Below are 27,444 nucleotides of genomic sequence, written 5' to 3'. Positions count from 1 at the left end.
GTTGCCTCAGGGCGTACCGCGTGCCCAACGCCAGGCTGGACGCTGACGGCAGCTTGGAACTGCGGTGAAATAAAGATATATGTGTCTGCGTTGACCTGCTTAGGTAAATGGGAATGGGGAGGGGTGGCAAGGGAGGAGGATGGAGAAACGTAGCCTCCAGCCTAGGATTCAGCAGGCTGGGGCCTGGCTGCCCTCCTGGCACACAGCCCTGCGGGCAGCGGAGAAACGGAGCTGGGCAAGTGGCAAAGCCTGCCAGGAGGCTGCAGCAGACTTAAGGAGGGTGAAAAAGAGGCCTAGAAGATTTGAACACCACTTTCAGAGAGAAACCAGCTCCTCGTTCCCCCCTCCAATTGTTTTTCCCCCCTTTACTACACTTGTATCCAGTCCCATGAGTATCGTGCAAATGCCCTTCCCCAGCAACACAGTACTCCTCAAGGAGAGTGCTGAAGGAGCTGAGAAACCGACAGACATGGGGACACGCACCTGGAACCACACTGAAATCCCCCCCATAACACTGGGTTTGGAGCATCAGCTGAATTCTCTCACCTTAAGGAGAACTAGACCATTCATTCACGCAAATGCTTCAACATCTCCCCAGAAATCTTTATGTAAAATGATGTTGATCAGGAAGTATTCTCTACATTAGGAAGAATTCTACCTAGTAACAGCAGCAAAACCAGAACAAGTAACACTGATATTTTCCCCTACAACTCTTCCAACTGTGAAACAGCTGTAAATTTACAAACTTCACATTTAAGGGCTTTTGCAAGTCATTTTTGCATTTACAGACTCGATTCATCAATAAGTAAAGACCTTTCAAGTTTTGGCTTGAAAACTTTTTTTTATACACTGAATTTCTCTACCCGTTTCTAAACCGAAACTTCAGCTGTACCACGTAAGTTTCATTTACTAATAATGTCTAGTATTTGCATTTCTGATAGGCTACTTGGCAGAGGAAGTTTTGCAAATGAGGTGAAATGATGAAATGACTAAATTAGCAGCGTGCATGCTGAAAAAAACAACAATGGAAGCCAATGCTGAACATCCTTCCCTACACCCAGTAAGTACCCAATGACTGTGGGATTCCACATTACAAAATGCATAGGTATTTTCACACTGAATGAAGTAGCTTCCACAGGGAAAACTTATTTAATATTGCCTAAAATCTGAGGTACATTTCCAAACAGCTGCTTGTAAACATAAATTTACACAAACAAAATACCCTGAAACTATCCCAACTGTAGTACAGTTCCCTCAGATGGAACAGGACAAAGCAACTGTGCTTACCTGGCAAACTTACCTGGCTTTGAACACTGTATCAACTCCCATAGGATCAGAATGTGTCACAGAGTTTGACTTTGCATATCCCTGTGATGTTATTTTCCACAGACTCTATCAATTAACTGACATTAACACTGCCAATTTACAAGTCATCAGTAAAACATTAAGTCTATTGTACTTCCATCCTTGAAGAAGGTTTCTTTAGGATCATTTTGCAAATAAGGCCTCTAATGGGGTCTCAAGATGCACTGCTTTGCTTTTTCCTTCTCCTTCGCCCTCCCCACTTCAAGAGGTGGGCTGGACACAGGCTCTTACACTGTTTAACTCTCAGCTTCTTAAGCTGACATCTGCATATCTCCTGGTGGCTTCTGTATTACAGATTACCACACAAGACTACTGCACTAAGAAATAATCACTGTAGAAACCCCACTCATGCTAACCCTAATTAACAAACACTAACTTCTGGCAGAACGGTGCATAAAGAAAATAACAACCAACCACCAAACCCTGGTTCCGTTAACATGAATAAGCTGTAAGAGCCCCATACAATATTAGAGCCCTCTACAGAGAAGACACATGCTCTGGGTCCTCAGCATAAGGACCTCAGCATGGGATACAGCCACAGGTTTAAACAGCTCCAGACAAGCTGAAGATCAAGGGGATGAAGCTGGGTACAAGGAAATTTCAGATTTAACTTCAAGATGCTTCTTAGTTCCCTCATCTGCAAATAAGGGGATTTCATGGATATCTCAGAGGAAGATAAACAAGTCATTAGCACAGCATCTGTTAGAGCAAAGAAAAAACCAAGCTGGATGAGAGAATAGTGAAAAAGTACCAAAGTTGTTCTGGCAGCACAGTCTTTTCCATCAGCAACATCTCAAGCAGTGGTTTTTGCCGAGTCAGACCCAGAGGTATCAGGCTCCATGCCAGATTCTCTACCAACCATTCAACACCCTAGAAAGCAGGACACTTTGCTAGAATGATGATAGATTTCCACCCAAATTCCAGCTCGTACCAAATGGCTGACCTGCTTGCAAAATCCTACAGGGTCAGCATGTTGCATGCTCACATGTCAAACATCGACCCATCATTCCAGCTGGGTCACTGACAGCCTCAGGAACGATTTGCAGAACTGCAAGCCTGTCATCTTTGCACACTTTCCTTCTGATGAGCAGCTACAGGAGAGAAAATTCAGATGAGTCAAAGCTAAAGGCAAGTTTAGTGTCTTGTAACCTCTCATACTTAATACTGCTCTCCAGATACATTTTCTTTTCTGTGCCCTTTTGCTTGACTTAAGCTCTAGTGTTCTGCTTCGAGGACAAGTAACACCTGAAGAAATTCACATAAGTATGACTTATGTTTTCCTTGCCTAAGTGCCACTTACAACACAAATGGACTTATCTTACCTATAAAGTTCTGTTTGCATGCCTATGATGGGTTCTTCCTTTCTCCTTTCCCTACAACCTGCATGGGTATCAGGTATTCATCTTACAACACCCTCCATAAGACCTGGGTTTCATTACCTATAGAAGAACCCACAGGAATCCTTCAGAAAGGCACATTGTCTTTCTAAGCACAAGCAAGATACTCTCTGCTTCTAAAACAGTGAGCAGCTGCATCAAGTCAGTGACCATATAGTTTCTTGACTGGGATGGACATACCTTCTTCAGAGCTGTGCTATGACCACCTGCAGAACTGCTCCCTCACTGGCCCTTGAGTGCAGAACTGGCTACTGCAACCCAAAAGCAGGGCTGATAGCCAACCAAGATGGGAGGATCTCAGCTGTGAACTTCAATGCTCTGATGGAAAAAGGATCTACTATAGAAGTCTATGAGCTCTTTTGTATTTGTGCTCTTAAGACAGACTGAACAGCTCAGATGTAAAAAGGTGATCCCTTTCCTTCCCTTTTTACTATCCCTTCTCCCTCCATTTATTCCACCTGGGGGAAAGTACAGATGCCTCTCCACTTCATCCTTCTAATAAACCAAGGTATTAATCACACCTATGGGAGGCGATCGAGGAAAGACAGAAAGTATTAAAAACTGACAGGATCTCAAAGCAGCAATGCCAGTGAAATGCATCATTAAGGTGAGTAATTTTCCTGTTTACTTCACAGGCTCCCCCTATTCCCCCCCTTTTTTCCTCCCCGCCTAAGATGTGGGCAGGACTCATCAAGGCAAAGCTTGGAAGCAAGAAGCAGCGTCCCCAGTTTCTACATAAATGCTGCAGGCCAAAGAGCAAAGGCAAGTTCCAACTGAGCCCTTGACAATAATCAAGCTCTGCGGCGCCTCTGGTCTTGTCTTGTGCATACCTTGCAAGTAGCATCATGTCTTCCTGCTGAGATTTCACTGGCAGCGCACACAAGCACCTTGTCCCTTGGCTTCTATTTCAGAAAAAGAAAGTCCTGAACACACACACACCCCTGCTTTTCTGCTTTGAGAAAGACCATTTACCTCTAAATCCTCAGCATCCTTTCAGATGCTGAATTTACAGGTCTTTTCTGTTCTCTTGCAGGAAGATTAGAGTGAGTCCCTTGCCAAAAGGGCACTGAGTTTTTTCTACTTACGTCCAGGAAACTTTTCTGAGTCAGATCTTATTACTTTTGAAACAACGTACAGGTACCAACAAGTCTCTTCCATGATAACAGCCAGGGCCTGTTCCATTTCCTGATCACATTACGCTCAATTTCCAGAATTACATCTATGCAAATATTGTTCTCCTGCTTGCAGAGCATTTCATTGAATAATTAAAGCAAAGAGCCAGCAAAGCTTTTCTGGCCATGACAGACAGGATGGCCAGCGATGCAACAAACAAGCATACAGATAACAAGCAGGCTGCAGTTTTCTTCCTCTATACGACAACTGTTTAAGATGCTCTGCTTCTCCTAAAGGACAGGAAATCCAAAGAGAACCAAGTAATTTTTACAAGTATCCTTCTGTTTTCAGGATTTTCTGTACCCTTTGGATGTAAAGGATGAAAAAAAAAAAAAAAAAAAAAAAAAAAGAAAGAAAACCAGAAAACCAACACATGTAACATAACAAGTTAGATTTATGTGGTAATTGCCTCAGATTTAAGTTAGATAAATAAAGTACGACAGCAGCTCCACCACACTCAGGATGAATAGTGACTAAGTCACAGCTTTACATGTTATTCACACAGTTAATTTTCGGGGATGAACAGCAAAAAAACTCAGAAGAATACAGTGTCACTAGCTATTAACCACCGTTTTCAAGGTTCCGGGATCTGCATTTTATCCAGATCCTCCTCTCTCCCAGCCCTCCCCTTCCATTCTCAATGACCCAGCTAAGCACAGTCCTCAAGTCAACTGATGTGGTTTCTCCTGAGCCTACTTTCAAAGTCAAGGCATGATTCAGCAAGGTGTTTAAGCAGATGCCTACCTTTAAGGATGGGAGCAGTCTTGCTGACTCCAACAGAACCCTACATTTCACAGGGAATATTCACGTGCTAGAGGTTATGCACTCCCTCAAGTGCCTTACTGAACAGAGACCCTTCGTACCATGGGAAACAGCTTACCAAGACCACATTGAGGAACAGTGTCACTGCTGCAGCTTTGAGGCCACCAAAACATTCCCACCTCCAGAACACTGTGCCTCAGCCCCAGGCAGCTGGTGAGGTCAATGCTGTGGCATCTTCTCTGCTAGGAAGATCAACAAGCCCATCCCAGGCTCCAGGTATTCCTCCAGCTTTCTCCTGCCAGCAGCCCTAAAGCTATGCAACTGCAGCAACTAAGAGAAGACAGCCATTCTGCGGAGCAAAGCAAAGAGAAAAGAAGGCTTTGCAGTGCTACCAGCTGCCCATCCTAGACCTCTTCTAAAAAGAAAAAAAAAAACTTCCATTTTTCATCTCCTACCCCAAAAAAAGGGGAAGGAAAAAAGTCACGTTCCACCTCACACACAAGCCAAAGGAACAGTTCACACAAAAAGGCTCAAACACAGCACAGACAACACATATTCCAGTCGATTCTTCGGTAGCTTTATAACTTTGGAAAGAATGCACAACTGCATAAAAGCTGCATGGATCTGGATGCACTGTAAAGGCAAATCCGCAGGTCTGAGAGATGAACTCAGCAGGGATAATCTTCCAAACCCTTCATGACTATTTCAGATCTATAAATTATTGGAAACAGATGACAGCAATTAATACCTAAGCAATTGATTTCACTTAGTAACTGAAGGATTATCTTGCCATCCATGTGACCTAACTGGAAACAAAGCAGGAGTAAGTGTTGATTTAGATGCAAATCCTCATGAGTCTTGAAAGTGGCTTTTCAAGAAAAATACCAGACAGCTCTTTGTCCCCACTCCCCCTGCAGTGCTCCACTAGGAAGCAGCAAGTTCTGAAGACCCCAAGCCACAGACGCTTTTTGAGGAGACTTCTCATTTAAAGGGACACTGCTCTCCCAAACAAAAAGCATCTCTGTTACTAGATTACAGTGAGAACAGGAATAGTTCCTGGGAACCATCATTTTCAAGTCAGATTTCCCAACTAACCACACCCAATTAGTAAGTGATGCCATATATTTTAAAATCATTATTAATTTTTGAACAGCAGATTTTTCACTAGTGAAGCTTCGGGATTTCCTTTATCTTTCCACTCTCAGTGTCCAATAAACCCAGCATCCTCACAATCTTATATGGGTTAAAGGCAACTAGAGACAAACTCCTTCCCTCTTTAAAAAGAAATAAAAGAAAATGAAGCAAAACAAGACAAGAGTTTCAACATCAGAACAAGTTATTGGCTCACACTGTCTGGCACTCCTTATGCATCATATATGAGCTGTAAGAGAAAGGTGCAAAGCTCCTATGGACAGAACATGCTGTTGTTCTGCAGAGTGCTGTACAGGATGAATTAAAACCCTTGCAGGAAGTCAGCTCTGAGATAGCTACATAGTCAATCTCTTGAGCTGGCCACACTGCAAATGCTATTAAGGGCAAGGCCCGTGACAGCTAACAGAAGATGCCATTAAACCACCAGAGTAACCCAGAAGACACTTTCCATCTAAGCACTAATGAATCCATGGAGAAACAAATATTTAGATCTACAGTTGCAGACAAAGCACCAAGATGCAAGAATGAGCCCTAAACAGAACCAGAGATCACAAAACACACCGCATGGACACAACTGTGCTACTGATGCTGTTGTGCCCATCATGGCATTATTATCTCAGATAGCGTACAAAGCGTGTCTGCTCAAGGCACTGGATAAAACACAAAATCAGGATGCAACAGATAAAACTAATCCAGGGAAAAATACTTGGGAAGAAGCAAGCTGGCGAGGAAGGAGAAGCTCTAGTCACAGCACAACAGCTACCTGACCCCAGAGAACAGCAAATGACAGAGGCCCAGATAGACTGCAACTGTTGCTACACACTCCTTATTTAAATGCAATTTGTTTAATCTCAAATCAGATTCAACCATCAAAGGCTCTCTTCTGTAGCATACTGACAGTTCACTTGAAATCTCTGCACCTTTAATCCTTTAATTAGCTAACAAAAATGCTATCTCGACTCTTTCACCAACTGAAGCTAATTTTCTGCACGGAGCTTCCAACTTCTGCAGGTAACAGGTTTTAGCTGCTCACGTAGCCAAGGGGAAAAAACTAAGCAAGTCCCCAGTCCATTCTTGTACAAGCTGATATACACTCCTCTATATGCTGCATCTCCAAAGAATATGCTTCTGAAAGACTCCTTCACAAAAGCAAAATGGACCTATCCTCACATTGCTCTGATGGGCTGGGAGGCGTAATTAGATTGCACAATTCACTGAGAGTGAGCAGATTCTTCGTGTGTTGGTACAGAGGCAGCTGAAGGAACCTGAGGAATGGGCAATGCTTACACAGGAGCAGGACAGAAACATGAGTTAAGCCAACATTTGTGCAAGACAACATCATTTCTGCCGTGTACTTTGGCCACTTGCCTTGATGATTTTGGGATGAGATCTCTGAAGGAAGCAAAGCAACTCTCCAATAGCCAACTGTTCTGGAGGCTACCTCCAAAAGATTATTTCTTCAGAGATGAGCTCTGCTATTGCTCAAAACTGCCAGGGCAACACAGCTCCAGAACCAGAAAATGAAGAGCGCATGAATCATCAGCACATCAGGAAAGAAATCCATTCAGGCAGCTTATATTATACATTAGATATTTTCTTCAGTTCAGCAGAGCTAACAACTCTGCCCATCCTGCAGGGCAAGAGGGCCACCTAAAGTCTCCTTATCAGAAGCTCTGAATAACATGGGAAGTGAGGTACATCATGCACCTGAACGCAGCCCTGGGGCCTCTTGAGGTCACGATGCTCCCTGCAGGGCAAGGCAAAAGCAACCAGCACTTGCTTGAGGCTTGCAAAGAAGGCACACCCATAGCACAGCTGCAGGGACTGCTGGCTCAACACAAACTAATCCAGCACATGACATGCTGAAGAACGGGCATCACACACTGCAAAGCCATCACTGCACAGCCCCCCAGTCTGGCATGCTCGAACTGCAACATGCCAGACCTACTGAACTCTGCCTGTTGCTGCAGCACTACGCAGACACATTTCTTTTTCTAGACGCAGCCTTGCAAATCTATGCAGCATAGATGAAGCCTAAGGCTTGCTCTAGCATGGGTGTCCACCTGCTAAGCCTGGCCAAGTCACAGGAGGCTTTGCTGTTGGCCAGCCAGCGAATACAGGTGAAGAACAGCACAGAGTCACCAGAGACTTGACCAACACATGGAAACACAGAGGTAAGCATATCTGTGCTCTACTGAGCACAGTGGAAAAGCCTTGCCTACAACAAAGGCAGAGGACAGGACATTCTACACCTTGCAGTTCCCTAATTTGCTTGTGCTCTGGGTTCCTTGAAGAACATTAATCAAACTCTGGTCCTGTGCTAATCAAGCACTCATGGCAGGATTTGGTGCTAGGCAAGGGAGAAAAAAAATAAAGATACTACCCAGGTAGTATTACAAACTATACCATGCATAACAGAGCACTTTGAATGCACTTCTCCTTTGGCAGAATTTTAGAAGCACTACATTCACATTCTGCATCTTATTCAGTCCAAATGAGTCAACCCAGCTCCCTAGCTGGAAATCCAGCCCACACGACCAGGAGAAAGATCTGAGCAAGCTGCTGCACCCTGCTGACAGCAGATCCCACAGTCATATGCAGTCTACACATCCAAAACTCACATGAGTTGTATGTGTAAACTAGAAATATGGCTGTGTGTGCATCTCAGGGGCACGCTAAGGAAGAAAGGAAAGTAATGCAGAGCTCACCACTAAGCAGAACAGGATAACCTCTCCTACCTGCCTAACCATTTCTGCTGCTCCTGAGTCATATAAACGTTCTATGCTGCCACAGGCCTTAAAATGAGGCATTTCAAGTGCACAGTTAAAGGCAGGCAAACATACTCCGCTAAGTGCAGCTGCTAACGTCTCATTCTACATTCAGTTCTTACAGCACACAGAGGACGGGAGCAGCTGGCAAGGAGCACCTGATTGGGAAGCTGCATTCTGGTGTCTGGGCAGTCTGCCTGGTGACTGGATCTCCACACTCCTTGATCAATGTATTACCAAACAGCCTTCTGCTGACAGTCCTCAGAGTAGGTACGCCAAAGTTGTCAACAGTTACCAGATTTGCTCCAGGCCAGAAATCAAGCTCATTTTGCAGTGCCAAGATGAGCAGGATTCTTCATTCTTTATTTAAAAAGGAAAAAAAGTTCTACAGCACTCTGAAAGCAGCTAATCAAATTATTAAAGTGCTTAAAAGTTTAATGAAGAAATCAAAGCTATTAAGCAAACATTCAGCCTGATGTCTCTTTCCCTTCTTACCCACCCTTCCTCAATGCATTCAAAACCTCTTTTTGCTATGCTACAACATGTTTAAACAGGTACTGAGATACAAACAAGTCTTGGCCCCATCTCATACAGAATGGATTGGTTGCAGATGTTCTCCTGCAAGCTACATCTTGCCTTCTGCAAGAGCATTCATCTCCAAAACACATCATTTCACCTACTTTGCCCGAAGCCAAAACTCAAAGGTTATTTAATTTTATTTTTTTATTAACTCTAACATACCTACAGCTGTGCAAGCAAAACGCCAGCTAGTTTATCAAGGCACAAAGAGGTGAGTGACTGAGTTTAGATAAATGCGACCAAGTCAGAGCAGACGTCTTTCTGTTCACCTATGCAGCAGCCAACAGCAATGTCAGGGATGCAATAAAACAAAAAAACTGCTGTATTTCAGAGAAGTCTGACATATTTCACTATCTTCCTAGGACAAGTCAGACATGAGCTCATACAGTGGCAGGTGAGTCAGTGACGAGTCAGACAAGAGCTCCTTAATTAAGCTTTAGGGGTGGATGATCCCTCGAAGGTGTAATCAGATTGGTATGGCCAGTGGGAAAAATAAAACAACCAAAAAAAAAAAAACCTACTGGAGTGAATTGCTACACCCTTGGTGATCCATGCCAGGCTGGCCAGAGAGCCCCCAGCACACAGCAGCAACTACTCTACACCACTCCCCAGAAGCCTGCATGCTGAACCCTACTTCTCCTGGGCACTGGGAAGTGCTGACTTTCCCATAGCGAGAAGGTCATGCTGGAGTCACATCACAGACATGGTGTGATCCAGAGGTGCAGGGTAAGGTGAACCCCAGCAGTTTGGGCTTCAGAGCCAAGCGGGCAACTGGTAGCAACTCCAGCCTGTGGGGTGGAGAAAAGCAGTCACAAGTGAGTCGTTCCCAGTCACTAAGCAGCAGTTGATCTTGGCCATATGCTTCACTGACACTTAAAATACTACCAAGCAACCCTACTCAAGAAGACCCTGTAAGTTCTACGTTTAGGAACCATCCCTAAAACGCATTTCAAAACACACATCAGAACAGCAGCGTATTAAAAACAAAACAGCCCCATTAAGCAGATTGAGATCAGTGGTGTGACTAACAGCATTGGAGTGTTTTGTGCTCACAACGTTAGACATGCAGCATGGAAATGGTTTTCTTCCAGCACGTGTCCCTGCAAATGCAGCCTGGAACCAGCGCATCCACGGAGCTGCTCCTCCCAACAGCTCTTCCATGCATACCAGCAGCACCAATGCAATCCAGTTCAACTGAGTATTGCATAGAACAGCTGGAAAATAAGCCCAGAAACAGAATCCCATCTTTGTAGTACCTTAAGAGAGGCACAGCAAAGGAAACCAGCAGAAGTGACTCACCAGAGAAGTCAGCACATTAAGGGGCTAACAAATAAAGATTAAATTTAATTAAAAATGTATTAATTATTTATAAGACCAGTATTTTAAAGTAGTCAGTCCATGTGCTCCATTTCTGAGAACCTTTAATCTTTACAGAACTAATGATTGCTCTTCTGAAGCTTTTCCTAAGGGCTGTCATCTTTTTTTTTTTTTGTTAGTGTTGACACTGTAAAAGTCTTTAGTGAGAGAAGTAGAATTGCAAGTGATTTTTGGAGTCTCCTTTGCTCACCAAGTGCTGGTCAAGAAAGTGACTCAGAATGAATAACACAAGCAGTGTGCAGCAGAAGGGACAGGAAACAAGAACTCATCATAAAACCAGTCGCCACCTGACTGATTAATGAACAGATGACATTTAGTGCTCAGCCACCTAAGAAACATCTCATGAGAATACTTTGCCACCCATGGTGATGCTGATGCTCGAAACGCAAACAGAGAGGGCATGCTGCTGGACACTGAGCCCAAGAGCTCTGCTCCCATCCATTTGCCTTAGGAGAGGCTATGAGGACACATCTGACAGCAAATCTCTGCTCAGCTCCATTTTTTTTTCCCAAGGAGGCCAGGAGCAGGGCAGCTCCCCAGCAGAAGCTCCCAGCTGCAGCTCCCACGGGTGAGCTGATGAGCCCCGACAGCAGCAGGGCGTGTTCAGCCCAGCTCATCACTGCAGCTAACACAGCACAGCTCACACACTGTCACACTCCAGATACACAAGGAAGAAGAGGCTTTCCTTTGTGCCATAGCCTCCACACGGCCTCTGCATCAGCATATCCCATACCTGATGGGCCTGATGCTGGTAAATAGTGAGCTCTCAAGAGGGGAAGCAATTAACCTAGTCAGGACTTGGGCAGTTCTGAGCTTTAGCCTGGAGATATACTTAGGTTTGCAAGACAAATCTTTTTACAAATAAGCTTTCAGGCCTCTTGATTAAGTCTAGTGATACAGGCTGCAAGCAAGCAGCAGCCCCAGCCATTCCCCCAAGCGTTTCACATTGGAGATTTCGGTGCTTTGCAATGTGGTGGCACAGTCCTGACTTTGAGGGTGGGCACGTAGAAATGCAGGGGAAGAAATGGAGGCAGAAGGAATGCCTTGCACAACATTACCCAGATCAAATCTAAATCACAAGGCTGGAGCAGCACAGAGACTGGGTTCAGGGTCAAACCCATAGCTCATCTGTACTGAGCTCTACCCAAGCAGCTCGGGGCAATGCTGCTTCTCTCCCCAAGAGGGAAGCACAGTGAGCCCCAGGCTCCAGACGATCCACACAGGGATGCTGCTCCTTAAACCTCGCAGAGCAGCATGATCATTACTGCTAAAGCAGGAAAAGCCAGAAAATAGACCCTATTTTCCTTATTTTGGCAACTGATGCACATCAGCAGAACATGAAGCACTCATCCTCCTCAGAGGAGCAACTATCTTGCCCTCTTTCAAACAACAAACAAACAACTGTCATAGAATACATCTGATAAGATGATGGAGAAGTAGCAGTTTACTTCTGTGGATGCATCAAGCTTTGCTCCAGTGTTTAAGCGTTATCTGTAACAACTAGAAATGTAAATTCTGTATAACACAGAGATGCAATTTCTCCACCCTGGTCTATTTGTCAGAGGATCTAAGCTCTTACTTGAGTAGCTTATTCTACTCTGTTTACCATAACAAATCTGACACACCTGCACATGAACAGATTTCCATTGCATAATAAAGTTCATGCTCTTTCTATACAGAAGTCATCCCTACTCAGCACCCCTACTCAGGACACAAAGAAAACCCCCAACAAAATAGGACATTTCTTCATAGGACATGGTCTGCCAAGCACTGAAGCTAAACCCTCAGTACACAGAGCACCACCAAAGCAACACAAAAACCATCACGTTTGCCTCAGCACACCACCAACTGTTGCTTGTTCTGTATCAAGTTGTCAGGGAAATAAGATGTACATGGCTGCAGTATTTCAACTGATGTGAGGACAGGAACAATCACCTCCAAGGCCAGTCTTTGTCTGCAAGGCAAGCAATACTTCTTATATCAGCCTGTCTGAAAAACCTTATCGGAAGTAATTTAACATCACTCCTTGTTTTTGCTCAACATTTGTTTAGTTTTTTGTTTTGTTTTTAGGGGTAGTTGGGTTGAAAAATCTTCAAGCAGTGCTCATTTAAAGCAACTTCTTCAGAAGCTCTCCATGCCCCAGAGCATGCCTCCTGGCCTGGCTGGCTATGACCTGCAGGAAGGGAAGGAGGCAGCTCCTGGGATGCCACATCTGAGCAGTGAAGGCTGCTTTGCAGTTTGCATGTTTCACGCTTATAAAAATCCAAGAGAGCTCAGCAGCTTTTAGGAGCTAGCACAGAGGCAGTCCCTGTGCTGAACAGTACGAAAAAGCCCTGAAGCATCTAGAAACACCACCCCAAAAAAACACCACTCCAATAATCCGACAACAAAAAAAATCCCACACCACTCCAAAGGAGTGCTAGTTTGGAAACACTGGGACTTCTGGCACCCTGGTTTCCCTCCTCTAAAACGGCAACGACATACCTGATTTTCCTACCAAGAAAAGGTGTTTGCTGATTAGGGGAGTAATGTTTGTGCAGCACTTTGAAGATTTAAAGTACTACATTAATCCTACATGTTGTTCTTCGCAGAAGCCAATTTTTAACTAAGCACAGGAGAAAAAAAAAAAAGAAAGGTGATTTAAATAGTGACCCTCCCCTACTTCAAGATGTTCACTCATCTCCCAACATCAGCTATTCTTATCTCTATATGTTTTTTTAACCCTTCCTTCTCATACTTCTCAGAAACCGCAAGGCTCATTCAGCTTTTATTCAAAAAATGGCTTCTTTCCAGGCTGTGGCTGCTTCTTGTAAAGTTAATTCCTTTGGTAATGCTGCTGGAGGCACATCGGTATGTTTGGTGTGTATGTGTATATACATATTTTCCCCCTTTTCACATGGTGTTGTTTTTATATACGTGTAGTGAAAGATACCTAATCCAGGATTATGATTCTCTTTATTCCTTTCTCATGAAAGTAGGTGGGGCTTTTTTGTGCCAGTTGCGTTGATGAAAATTATGTTTAATTAACGCTTTTCCTCTCCACAGATGTAAAAAGTTCTCATTAAGAACCCAAGATGTTTCTTACACTTAGTTCTCTCCCTCTGCATTTTCTCTTTGGAAACAACTAAAACTTGAAGACAGTTTTGCCAGCTTTCTGAGAAAAAAAATAAGGCAAAAATAATAAAACAGACTGATGCCAGTACAGCTAGAAGTCACTTGAGCAAAGCAGCACGTAAATCTTCTTCCCCTGGGGGTGCCAAGAGAAGACAACCTCTCCCCACAATTACTTTCTCCATCCCACTGTGCCCATCCCTAACACCTCAGTGTTTTGCACTTGCAGACCCTGCAGTGAGTTCTGTCTGGTCCCTTGTTTTGCCGGGAGAGAGAAAGCACAAACACAGCAACCAGGAAACTAAATCCTAGCTGAAAGAAAAGAACATTCACACCATCAATTTAAATAAATGCCTTCCTCTTGTCTCCGCATCATGGAGGACACTTGGCTAATGAAAAGCATCTACCAAAACTCAGCACTAAAACAGTTGCACCTCAGAGAGGTACCCTACATTGCCTTGTAGGATTTACAAAACAACGAAGGATGCAAAAACAGAGAGAGGCAGAGAGAGGCAGAGACAAACTCAAAACAAGACATTTTCTAGAAATCATTACAAGGAGCTCTGGAGCCGCTGGTAAGGAGTCAGAAAAAGATAACTGGTAATAAAGACAGAATATACATGACAATGAGCTTAGAGGGGGGAAAAAAAGCACAACTGCATTTTAATAGGAAGCTAATGAACTTGGATCTCCTTTCACTCAAAGGAAAAAAACCAACGAAAAAAAAAAACCAGAAGACAATCCAGCAGGCCCCTCCTGGACTGGTTCTCACAGGGGAACTGGTTCTTCCCAGCTCTGCTCGCTTGAAACACATCCCAGCCGTGAGAACGGCACCTCCTGCACAGACAGCAAGCTGCTGCCCTCCTTCCAGGCAGATGACCCAGGACAAGTTTCATAGGCACCAACAGCCTTAACATCAGGCCCTGTGGTACTACACAGAGGGAAACACTTCAGCTCATTCAAACAGGAGGACACAATCGCAACCTTTCTGTACATGAGAGCTGTCGCAGCAACCAAAGCCCATCCCTCTCCCTGCTCGCTCTGAGCAGACAAAGGGCACACGCACTAGGAGCAGCATCTTCAAAAACAGGTAAAGCTGCACAGAGCCTCAGGAAGCCAGTTCCCACCACTTCTCACCCAGACAAGTGTCCAAATAAGGCAATGCTCCTGCTTTGCTGAGATGTGTGGAGCCAAGCCCTGAGCTCACAGCATTGCGTCAGTTCTTCCAGTCTGTGCATCAGCAATCGGTTGGGTTGAAGAGAAAACCTAAAGTCATGAAAGGATTAGCAAAGTGTCCAGAAGGGGACCAACCGCAATGCTTGGAAACATCCACAGACCCTGCATTCACTTCTGCAGGGACCTTCTTTTAGCTTTGTGCTAACAGCGAAAGCCCACAGCATTGCTGACAAGGAGGCTCTAAAGTAGACAAATTCAAAATCCCATCGTCCTTCTCCCAGTAGCTTTAAGGAGGGTAGAAATCAGGAAAGCTCAGACTGCACTGCCTAAAAGACAACTAGCTGGTGCAAGTGGCACATTACTGAGGTGTAACAAAGCTAAACCTTCACATTAACACCCAGCACAGCCCTACGTGCAAGGTCTTTAGGGAGACTCATCAGCCCTTAAAAAGTTGTCACATACAATGCAGAAAAATGACCAGCAGTAGAAGCATTAGCAGAGCGTTGTTCCATTTGCACTATTTGAACAACTTATGTAAGAGAACACACAATTAGAGCCAAGGCAACGCATGCATCAAATTGCCATCTCACTGCTGTGCTATCCCCACGGACATCATCCTCCAATTCATTTTATAGATGGGAAATGAAGCTTCCCATTTTATACCAGGTGATTCAGGACAAAATTTTGTTTTTTAAAGCAGAAGTGGAATAAATCAAATCGAAATAAGACGACTGAGATAGACCAGCCAAGGAATCTGTACTCTCAACCACAGGAACCTGTTACTCCTAGCAGGGACTAATTTAAGCACATTCCTTTCACCTTAAGAACAAAACCCTTCTGAATCTACTAACCCCAGACTGCACAATGCATTTACTTGCTTTCTTGCATTTTGCACAGGTTGTCACCTCGCCTTGACAGCTAAGAGTCTGAAATCAAAACGCTTTAATAGAACTTGAGGTACAATCAAGTTTACTGAGCACAGGAGAACCAAAGTGCCTGACTGTAACACGGATTGCAACTTTGTGGAGCTCTGTGTTTCATAACAAAGCTCTGCAAGGACCAACCCTGCTCAGCTCCAACCTACTGCAGGGCATGAGAAAAAACTGCTATGCTCAACTATTGCCAACACTCCCATTATGCAAGTCTTGCAGGGCTTTCTTCAGCAAAATCAAAAACAATCACAAACAAATTTTGGTTTTCATGCAAAAACTTAAAGCTACTTTTGCCTTCTTTTTCCTCTACTCTCGTGACTACCCAGAAATGCTTTAGAAGATTTAATAGATGCACCCTAAAGGCTCAAAAACCTGAGGGAACATCCGAAGAACCTGTTTGCCTTTAATAAAGTCTCATGACTTATAAGGTGGTATCTTGCTTATGGGGATAGGAGGATCTGATTTGTTTCTTGATAGCTTGAGTTTGGCAGCAATGTTAACTTTACTAACCTTGACATAATTATTTCTTTAAATTATTTTTATTTTTTAATCTTCCCCACTGCAACCATGTTCTTCTCCAAGCAAGCAGTCATATAGCAAGCTCTGTGCTAGCAACAGGTGATTGCCAAATCTTTTTTTAGTGGGAAAAGCCAGTGCAGTTATTTATTTACTTGCACTTGGAGTGGGTGGGAACATCTGCACACAAAGTTACTTCCAGAAAGGGAAAAAAAAAAAGTCTGAGGTGGCACGCTTTTGAAACGCCTTGTTTGCTTCTGCTGCAGAAATGGGAGGAGATCTCACAAGCCCAGGTATATGAGAATTCTCACAGAGGAAGTATCCCACAATAAATGACGCACAGTTCTGGATAAGCTTCACCTAATTTCACCAAATTCATATGGCTTCTCTCTCAGACTTAACGACCTTCTGCCTACCAAGCAATAACTGCTTGATCCACTACTGGCTTTCAGCGAGCTTAAACTGCAGGAAGAGCTCCCCCAACCCCTGCATGCACGTGAGAAGCTCTGTTCAGTTTAGATTACCAAGGCTTTTGTTTTTAAAGACTGAAAGAGAGTGGCAATCGTTAAAGATTTTCCTTCTGAAAAGACTGATTAACTTGGTTATATTCTTGTGTTCTCAGGTCATTAATTAAAAAAAAATAATCAAGGATGCTTATAAAGTCCTCCGCAATCCAATCTCAATTTGTCATCATTAATTAGTTCAACGTTGCATACAAATGAACAGCTAACCTGATTAGACAGCATGTTTTACTGGAATTCCTACTTAAGGTCACGAAAGATTTCACAGAGAAAATCTGCAATATTTTCAAAGCAAACTGCTCATGCATAAGAAATCACTCTCACCTAGCAGCAACTGGTGTTTCTCTGCAGTTTTCGGCCAGCTCCTTCTCCCCTTGAGTTAGGAGCCCATCACAACCCTGAGCAGAGAAGCAGCCCTCCCAGTGTTACATTCATCTCTTCCCCAGCTTATCCTACACGAACAGCGCTGACTCAGCACAGGGTGTCCTCTGCCCTGTGAAAATAAACCTGCCCCAAAGAAAACATCACCATACTACAAAACAGGTTTGGAGGGGTACGAGTAGAATTTGGGGCTGCTCGCAGAGACCTAGGTTTCCCTCCCCCCTTTCTCCCACTTCCAGAAATAGCCCTTGGATCTATGTCTGATTTCAGATCATTTTTCCCTCAGAAGCTAAGCACCAAAAAGCCTGAAGCATCTTCACAGATCTCTAACCCTCCCAAAGCACCTTTGCTTTTTCAGGGGAAATAACCAAAGTCTTCCATCCAGGCCGCCAGCCTTTGCTCTCCCATGACCTAATCCAACACAACTCAGCTCCAAACAAACTCAGATGAGCTACAGCAAAGCATCCTGTCAGCCAAGACTCGAGATTCACAGCCTGCCCCCACTGATCCCTCCTAGCAGAGCAAGGTGGGTCAGCCTCACTCATCCACTCCCAAAGTGGGGAAAGTGAGACACAAGTTTCCTTAACGCTGTCACCCTGGGGAATGCAAGAGGAAAAAACCCTAAGAAACAAGGCTTTCAAGTTTTGGACTCTTAATAAGGGTGGGGCCATCTAGTAATTAAACATTTAATAGGTCACTGCAGTGGAAGAAACTCTTCCAGTTGGGTAGGTTCCTAATCCATCATTAAAAAAGAAGATGACGACAGGCATTAATCAAAGCACATGAAGTCACATTGGGGGGGGGGGGGGGGTAGTGAGCAACTCAGAGAACTTGCTCCTGCTGTGAGGATGGGGCAATCCTTCTTTCATCAACGTTTCACACGTGTTTCCACATTTCTCAGGACAGCAGCAGGAGAGAACCTCCAAGTCCCTCCACACCCACCCCGCTGATAAAGCTGTCGAACACATTACCAACTGCTCAACAGCCCATGTGAAATGAGTTGGTGGATTAATTAGCAGAAGGGCAGAGCTCTGAAGATGGAAAGATGCTCAAGTGTGAAACATAGATTGAAGGTCCCCGGCAGCCACCACAAGACTGTCATCAGCCACTGCATACACACAGCTCCTGCACAAGCAGCTCTAGGCTCAGCACAGGGACACCAGGACACTCCTCCACAAACAGAGAGCTGTTTTGGAGGTTGCTCCTTGACTAAAACATACAGGCTTGTTCCTGTGCCACAGACTGCAACAGCTATAGGCTACGCATGTGCCTGTCACACGGTTCACGCCATGGATAAAGAAAATGGAAAATGCCTGCCCCCAAGGAAAGAAAAAAAAGCGACCACCATGCAATCTGATCTGACTACTACCTAGATCCACGTTAAATCTCAGCCTCACTTCTACCCCCAAGAGCTGCTGTCATTGCAGTGAATTCCCTCAAGTGCTTGCTCAACCTCACGCTTGCGAGCAGCTCGTCTTCAGCTCTTCTGGAACAGCCTACCACTGACGTTCAAAACTCATTTCAAAAGACCACTTTTCATAGTTGAAAGGATAGCATCAAACACTCCTGTTCCCTGCAGCTGCGTTAGATAATTCTTTGTACTATATTTATCAAAAGAGAATGTCTTTTCATATCTCTCTCAAAGGACCCTCTCCACAGCAGCCTGCAAAAATCCAAGGGCAGCATTTTCTTGCCCTGAGAAATGGAAAGTAGACCTGACAATTTCCTTACTTAAAAGGGGGATGAAAATAAATAGTGCAGTGCAAGTGGAGAAACCTGGACATGAAAAGCATGAACTACAGCAAGACATCACAGCCAGTACAGATAAAGAAAAGATGCATTTCAACCTCATATGGACTTCCACAGATTCATCCATAAAGAAATAAGTAAACTGCCCTTGACCAGACAAAACGTTTCAACTCTGTGAAACCTACCCTTAAAACAAAGGTATCATTACCAGTTTTAGAAAAAAGTTTACTTAAAAAGAACTTTTAGATATGAAAGATGCAATTTTATACTGATTCATTATTACACAACATCTCTTCCCATCTGTCCAATAGGAAGCATGCAGGTTACAGTGTTTCCTACCAGCAGTGGCCAGTTGCAGTTTCTAGATTGTATTTACTCTGAGACCAAAGGAGTTCCTTGGACTAAATATGGAGAGGAAGAAAAGCAAATGTGGTAAAGAAAAAAAACCCAAAAAAACAGAAAACAAACAAAAAAACCCAAAAAGCATTTTAAATTAAAAATCCCTGCAACTCACTGCTTTTGTTTGTGTAGTTTTAAAGACGGAAAACAAGTGTTGGATAATCTGATACCATTAAATAAAGGCACCATAAAGTGAGATACTCAGAACAGCTCTGAGTGAAGAAAAGTAAGACAAATCATACTATGGTGGAAGCTGAGATTCGACCTGCTGCTAGAAGAATCAATACGTACATCTGAAGGGACAAAAAAATAAAACAAAATAAAAATAAATTGGTTCCCTCCACTGGGGATTCAAATCTGATTTCCTTAATTACCAAGCACAGCAGGGGTTACTGCTAATACCTGATTTAGGCATCTAACTCTAGTGTTATCCAGAGGACCAAGGTTCAATTTACCTAATTCTCCTCACTCACCACACGGGTTTATTCACTGCACTGATTTGGAGTGCTTGAAGTAGTGGAAGACAAATACTGAACATCTTAGCAATGGAGAATATTGCTATCTTAAAGAATCTCTACTCTAGAGCCCTAAACCACACCGGGACACACAGCTAAGGAAAATTTTTAAGTTTAGAAAAATATTAATAGTTGATCAGGGCAAACCACCTCTATCCTGTACCTCTGTCCTACTGGCACAGCCCCGCACATGGAACCTAACACATACCCATGGATGAAGGATGCCATGGGAAACTCTGAAGCCATCTTTATGCCCATCCCAGGTTTTAACTTCAATATGTTACACTTAAATAAGAGAGACACTGTTTCATCACACAGTCTTTAAGTGACTGTCTTTTTGCGAGGCATTTTATTCACCTGGGATTTAGTAATATTACTGAGGGTTCAATTCCCACCACACCCTCCCAGAGCAGCCAAGATAAATCTCTCCCTTCTGTGTGACATGTCGTGCACTTAAGAGGACACAGGTCACTCTGTTCTTGCACAAGCCTGGATATTTATCAGAACAGCAGTGTCACCATTGGCCACAGGACTGAAGCCAACGAAGGAGCGAAGCTGTGCTGCATCCTTACCGTCCACGTTGCAGACTTTGCTGTGCTGGATTGTTGAAATGATACATCGAAGCTGTGAGGTCCTGGGTAGTCTGTGTTGGAAGGGATGGCTGGGGAGGGCGAGAGGGCATCAAAAGTGGAGCTGGGCTGGGCGTAAGGCGAAGGGGCCGTGACGCTGTTCTGCGCGTGCTCCGTGTTGTAGGGGCTGGTAGAGGAAGAGCCATTCTGAATCTGCTGGTCCATGCTGTTTAGGAGCCCCAGGTTCGTGTACTGCGGCTAGAGGCAAAGAAATGCACAGAAGGAACGTTAGCAAGGACCAGCTTGACGCAGCGTGGACATCGTGATCTCAGCACCACCCTGTGCGTGTCATTCAATAAGGAAGGATATTTGCAGAGAAGATACTCCATTTTCCATCAGTGACTGAAAGACAAAGAGGTAAAGCTTCATGCAGCCACACAGTAGATCAACAGTATGGAACAGAGCTGGGGAAAAAAAAAAAGACACCATGCACACAATGAAGAGGTGATTCACAGGGCAGCGAGCCATCACAGGGGGCAGGATCCCTGTGTCTAACAACACCCAAACCCAGACCAGGTGGAGGGAAGGCTAGTACCTGATACAAATCATCGTTTTGTTACAGTGAAACCAGCTGTATCATGCACAAGGCTACATTGTCTCATGGTCTCGTGTTCTACCTAAAGACTACTCCATGTAGATCAGATCCCACCACGCATATTGACATTTTGGTCACCTGTATCAAGTGGTAACTGCACGGCTACGCCATTGGCAAAGGTGTACAGCCTTCAAACCGTGACTGTAGCCAGAAAACAGCAGCACAGAGGAACTGAAGGTATCATACCAAGCAGGAACAGCTCAGTGCACGCAACATTTCCCTGCGTGCCTACAGCATCAGCAGCTGCACACCACACAGCACTTAAGCAGACACTGTTGTGCCCCAGAAGTATCCTCCAGCTACAAATGACAAAACATCAAAAAAGAAGGCTACAGGACAAAGTACAGAAATACAGAGGTTAGATCAGAGAGTTTGGCAGAGAAGTCAGATATCCTAAAGACTATACACAGCCCTTGTTCCGCACCTCCAAGAGTTGAGAGGGGGTAAAAGAAATTCAGAGAAGGGCAACAAGAATGAGCAAACCCATTCAACGCCCTCCTGTAATCTAACAATTCAGTAAACCAGGATCCTTCTGACAAAGGAGGGAGAAGTGAAACAAAGTATGATAAAAGTGGATAAATTCCTTGAAAGAAAAGAAAAAAGTAGTAAGTTTCCTTGAACATCAACTGTAAGACTGTGAAACCCAAGGACAAGAAAGTGTCACAGGCAGGATTCTGGTTCACACACACAGCTTTAAGTATCACATCACTGCTCATCATGATCTGTAAGGGAATAAGGGAATGAAAGGCTATCTACTGAACTCCCCACAGACTATGGACAAGGCACACAACCTCCTGTTTCTCCAGTCATTTCAATCATGGAAGAACAGACTGGTTCCCTTCCAAGGATAAATGCCCTCCCTGTGCTCAGGAACTGTACGCTCTCAGCTGTTCCTTTCAAAAGAAGGTGGTAAAGCCACCACAGAACTCTTCCTTGCTCAATACCCCTGGAAAAGGCTGCTATACCACTGAGCCTTTAATTAAAGGGCCCAAGGCGAGACTGGTGTTCTTGGGTCTTCAGTGAGGCACGCAGGACCTACCACAAAGGGTACAGCTTGCTACTAGGAGCTGCACTGAGAAGGAAAAGATCTGGTAGGGAACAACATAGGGAACTCATTATGGGATGGTCTGCAGAGAGACCAAGCAAAGGAAGGATGGCTGGATCTCTCCCTTGCCCTGCCAGCAGCACACGGTGTCCTTACACAAGTCACTTTGCCTCCCCCTCCACCCATGGCCTACTTCAGGCTGCAAGGTCTGCAGGGCAAGGATTGCTCCTCACTATGTAAAAAGCACTCCACTTAATGGGCCTTCACTTTGACTAAGGCCTTCAGGCAGCAGAGTAATAAAAGCAATTACATATTGAGCCCTAATCCTGGGTGAAGCAGCGACTTTGTTGCCTCAGGTTAGTAATTTACCCTTGCTGCCTCAGTTTCCCCATCTGCAGCAGAAGAGAAGACAGTGGCTGACCCAGTACTTGTGTTAGATGGCTGAGCCCACAACTGGGCTCAAAGCACGCTAAGTAGCTGTCACAGGAGGCAACAACCCAGACTGGATCTTCCTCTCAAAGGAGAGATTGCAGCTTCAGCAAAGCAGATGACCGTTACATCTTACCTGCACAGGCAATCCAACAACCAAGACCTATTTAACAGACTGTGTTTTTGCTGGAGCTGGATGCTGATACACAGTGCCAGGAACATTCTTTTTGTTGGTCAATGTTTTTTGCATTCAGTTAAAAAATATATATAACATATACACACACACACAAGAAACCCAACCTCTCCATCCTTCTTCTTCATCATACAAATAAACAACAAAACAGATTTTGGGATCATTTACCCTAAATTAGTCCCACACCCCTGATCCTAACAACACCTAAAGACTCCTCAAAAAAAAAAAAAAAAAGAAAAAGAAAAAGAAAAAACAACAGCAAGAATACTGCTCAGTTGTTTTATTTCTCATGGAGATTAGCATCAGACACACTCCCTAACCAGTCCAATGATGAAAAGGCAACTGTGATGAAAACAGACTCCTACAGCAGCTCAGACAGACAGCAAAACAATAGTGCTTTAGCTTTCACTTAGACTGTTCCTTCCAATCCCAAGCTACTCAAAACTGTGGGGAAGGATGACCAAACAGCCAGCTGATGTTAACAAGACAGCACCATCAGGAAATGCTGAGGGTGCTGCCTGGACATCAATTTAAAAAAAAAAAGTACCCCATTAAAATTCAAGATATCCTTATGAGAATCAAAGATCCTTTACATTCCATTCAGTCCAGGAACCATCTGTCTAAATGTTACCAGTGGAGCAGCCATTCCACCACATGTTTATGCTCACATGCCACAGCCAAATGCCATGTCCCCATTTGCTCTTTAAATAACTATTAATCTCCTCACATTTATCCCAGCGTTGACACAATCAGCTGTTGGCCTTCCTTTCTCCCCTTTGAGTCCCACCAGCTTTTCACCTTCCCCGGCCCCTCATCCCCTCCCCAGACAGGTGCTCCCGCCCCGGTGACAAAGCAAGCTTGCTGGCTTTGAGCTAAACCTGCCAGCTATGCCCTGAAGCTGAGCTGTGTGCGCTCGAGGGGTCAACATCTGAATTGCTTGCAAGGCCTCTGGAGGAATCAGATAAGGCTTTTGGAGGCACACGCCTCCTGACAGCGCAACAATTAGAGGGGCAGCAGGCCCAGGAAGGCGCACGCTGGAATCCACCCGTACAGCAGCTCCTGCTGCAATAAAACTGCTCTGGCCCAGCAAGGCTGAGGCCGGTGAGCACCGGCGAGAACAAAGACATCAAGGGTGGTGGGCACAGCTGCAAGGCATCACCCTCCAAGGGAGTCTGCTGCTGGGCATATATCTGAACACACACAGCTTCCCCTCGCCATACAGAAAGAAGGACAACTGTGTTTAATTCAGAAATAGATTCTTGCCTACATTGATGGCCCAAAATTTAGGTCACATTCTGGTTTTCGTGTAGGGTCGTTTGAAATGACTGCAGGATCCAGCCCCAACAATGATGCCTGGCAAAGCAAGAGTGCTAGCTGGTTGGAAATGGCAAGCATGCAGAGCTGAAAGCACAGATTATCAAGTTCTTAAGCCTTTGTTCTCTATTTTGTTCCCCCCCACCAAGTTTCTGGAATCATTAATAACCAGTAAAACACCGCAAAACCTTCAGGCAAGTTTAACTGCAAATAATTAGAGAGATACAATTATATCCTAGATTACGTCTTTTGGAACATCATTTCAATAACATATCTTGAGCTACCAGTTTCACTTCCTACATCCCATCAGCTCTGCTTTCAGGTTTTCATGCTAACTCACACTTCTGGACAAGCAAAGCCACAGTTTCACTGGAGATGCTGCTGAATTGAAAAAGCTGCAAAATTCTTTAATCCCGAATCCAGCTGCACTGGGGCATCTGCCACAAGAGGGCAATACAAATGCTGCACTGCACAAGGCAGAGCTGGTGTGCCCAGAAAGGTTCCCCACATCACCCGAATTGAGAGCCTCCTCTACAGAACGAGTGCTCCCAGTCTTATTGGTTGTACCTCACTTTACAATCCAACATATTATAAGGTACAGCTACAGATGCATCTGCAAAGAGATCCTCCCATTACTACTGCACGAAGGAAGTCACACAAGCGATTATAAAGAGACTTCACATACACACAGAAAAGCCCAACCAAAAAACACATTTCCAGCCATTAACTACTCAGGTATCAGTATCTCACAGCTTTGGTATTTTTCCACTTGAAACAATGGAAAACTCACCAGCTTCACACGTAGAAAACACTGCTGGCTGCATCCCTACCTGTCAAAACCCCTCTCCACATCTCCATAGGAACACGCATCTACACTTAGTCTTTGTTTTTAGCCACTGGGCCTAGATGGCTAAAAAGCACTGTCCAGCTACTGAGAAAGCCTTGCAAAACACCACAATTGGGGCTTACTCTCCCAAGATACAAGATTCCAAAATCAATATAGCAAAATTCCACAGATGTCAGCAACAAGATTTTGCAAGGCGTTTTGCTACTCTGGTGCTTTGTCCCTAACTGCACCACAACTGAAGCACCAAGGCTTCCAGTTGAAGGTTACAGTGATATTTCAGATTCAGATTTCTCATGGAGAAGAGATCTTCTAGGAGCAGCAAGATAAATGTTTTCCAAAGTGCTTGATGCCTATCCAAAATACAAGACAGACACCTTAAGCTTATCAAGATAGATTTACATCAACTTAGTTTTTCAGACCTTCCCAAAGAAAGGCTTAGAAGGTGGAAATAAAGCACTTAAGCTCAACAGAAGTGCTTCTATCATAATTATTAATCAAGATCCTGCTGAGTGCAGAACTGTGCAGCTTTGTCAGTTGCTCAGAAGGCAGCTGATACAACACCCAATGTAGGCAAAGTGCTTGTGCCATTACAAAGAAGTGCCAAGAAATTAAGGGTTCCACCCATGCCCCTCAGCTAAGATCAGAGCTGAAGCTGAAAGATATCTAACTCATCACAATGAGATGTATGATTTCGTTTTGAATCTCTAGCCTCTTTTCTCAACAAGACAGACTGAAAAAAACCTTCTGAACCAGTGATTCATAAAGACCTGTGAGAAAGAGCTCAGGACTGCACATCTTTCAGGACGAACACATCAGTTTGGACGTGGTCCCCTCCTGGCCATGAAGAAGGAGCACAAAGTTGCTGCAACAGCAGCTCAGGCCCAGATGCTTGCTGAGAGCCACGGTGCTGGCAGCAGGTCACACAGCCTCCATGCTCCTCCAACTCTACTTCTGAAGTGGAAACAAATCCAGTGGGCTATTTTGAAAAGTCTTCCTTCCAGACTAACAGCACAGCTAAATACATCAAACATTTAGAAGCCCTCAGATAAAACGATAACGCACTCAATGTGAAGAGTGAGCAACCAAATACCTTTGGTCGAACCATAGGTATCAACACTTAACCAAGATATGAGCTTTAACGCCTGGGAACCTACGCTCTATTTATCAAAGGTCATGGACTTTAGCACTACATCAAATCGACTTAAGTTTTACTGCTTATTCCAGTAAAAGAGACTACTTCACATCTGAGCAGCGTTACAGGCTTCCAACACAATGGGATTCACTGGACCAGAAGAGTTCCTGCAGTCAGCAAGTCCCATCTTGGCTCTTTGACCAGCCACAGCACAACCAGAGGTTTAACATCTCCTCAGCTCAATCCCACCTGTAAAGCAGGGAGCACAAGTATTTCTGCGTCCTGTTTTGCTAAGAAGGGAATTTATTTGGGATTGACTGAGCTATTTGCAGAGGAAAAGCCTGGCTGATTTTCACTGGCACTGGCTATTCCATTTTGCATGTCATCCAACACCTGTACTCCTCAGGTTAACACACATGGCACAACTATAATGGCCATACCCAGCAAACTGCAACCAGCATGTTTCTATTCAGACAGCTCTGTTAACAGCAGCAGAACTTCTCACATGAGGAGTCGAAGTTCAAAAAAGCAGGTATTTTTAAGCTTAGAAAATAACTCGGGTCAATGAAACACAACACAAGCCTAAGTTCCTGAGTGCCCAGAGGGCTGCAAGCTTTGGAGTTTTCTTATTCCCCCCTAGCTGTACTTGTTTTCCTTTTTAACTAAACTCTGAGTTTTGCCCCTTGGTTAATTCATTTACTTTAGCTCAGTAAGAAATGTTTTTCAGCCAGAAGCAGGGTGCTTTTAAAACAAGCACAGCCCAAAGCAGGAATGCCTGTAATTCCTGGCTCCTACCACCTGCCACAGGTTCAGGTAGGAGAGCTTGTCTAACTCAAGGATTATCAGGATGACAGTGCATCCCATTTCACAGTAAATCTGGATATCCTGTACTGTTCAAGTATTTTAACTGTTTGCCAATGCATATAAAATAACTACTACTGAATTCCTAAAAGCTGTATTTTAGGCCTTTAATGGAAAAAAAAAAAAAAAAAAAAAAAAAAAAAAGACTCCAAACTGAGGTCCTTAAAAAAAATACCTCCTTGCACCAAAACCAATTTCATCACTGAACACCAAATCATTTCATGCAGACTTCCATTAGAGCACCTAGGCAATGCTTAGTTATTTTGAAAATGTAGCTACATTAAAATAGAAAAAAGCCCCAAATCCATCCTATTGCACCATACTCTGTCATTTCTTTACTCAGTTTGTGCTCAGCAATCTATTTGGCATATAATAGAAAACACACAAGCAGAGGAAGAAGAAATATCGTATCATCTCTGTGAGATGCCAGACATAATGGGACATGAGAATTCCATGATTTTAAAGCAAACTGATTTATAACCCCAAACACTTAGCTTCCTAAGGCTAAAACAGAGACCAAGAGCTT

At 44.1% G+C, this 27,444-nt stretch overlaps 1 protein-coding gene across 10 annotated transcripts in view; it reads right to left on the bottom strand.

Moving 5' to 3' along the window:
* Window positions 1–27,444, bottom strand: part of TP63 (tumor protein p63) — a 143,484-nt gene that overhangs the window by 27,253 nt on the left and 88,787 nt on the right. For all 10 annotated transcript variants that reach the window (XM_048955073.1, XM_048955076.1, XM_048955080.1 and 7 more), the window contains one exon: window positions 20,446–20,700. In XM_048955073.1, coding sequence (XP_048811030.1) covers window positions 20,446–20,700 — 255 coding nt within the window. The remainder of the gene's footprint in view (window positions 1–20,445; window positions 20,701–27,444) is intronic.

This window comes from Lagopus muta, chromosome 9 (assembly GCF_023343835.1).
Source record: "Lagopus muta isolate bLagMut1 chromosome 9, bLagMut1 primary, whole genome shotgun sequence".
Classification (NCBI taxonomy): Eukaryota; Metazoa; Chordata; class Aves; order Galliformes; family Phasianidae; genus Lagopus; species Lagopus muta.
This window is presented reverse-complemented; position numbering and strand designations above follow the sequence as displayed.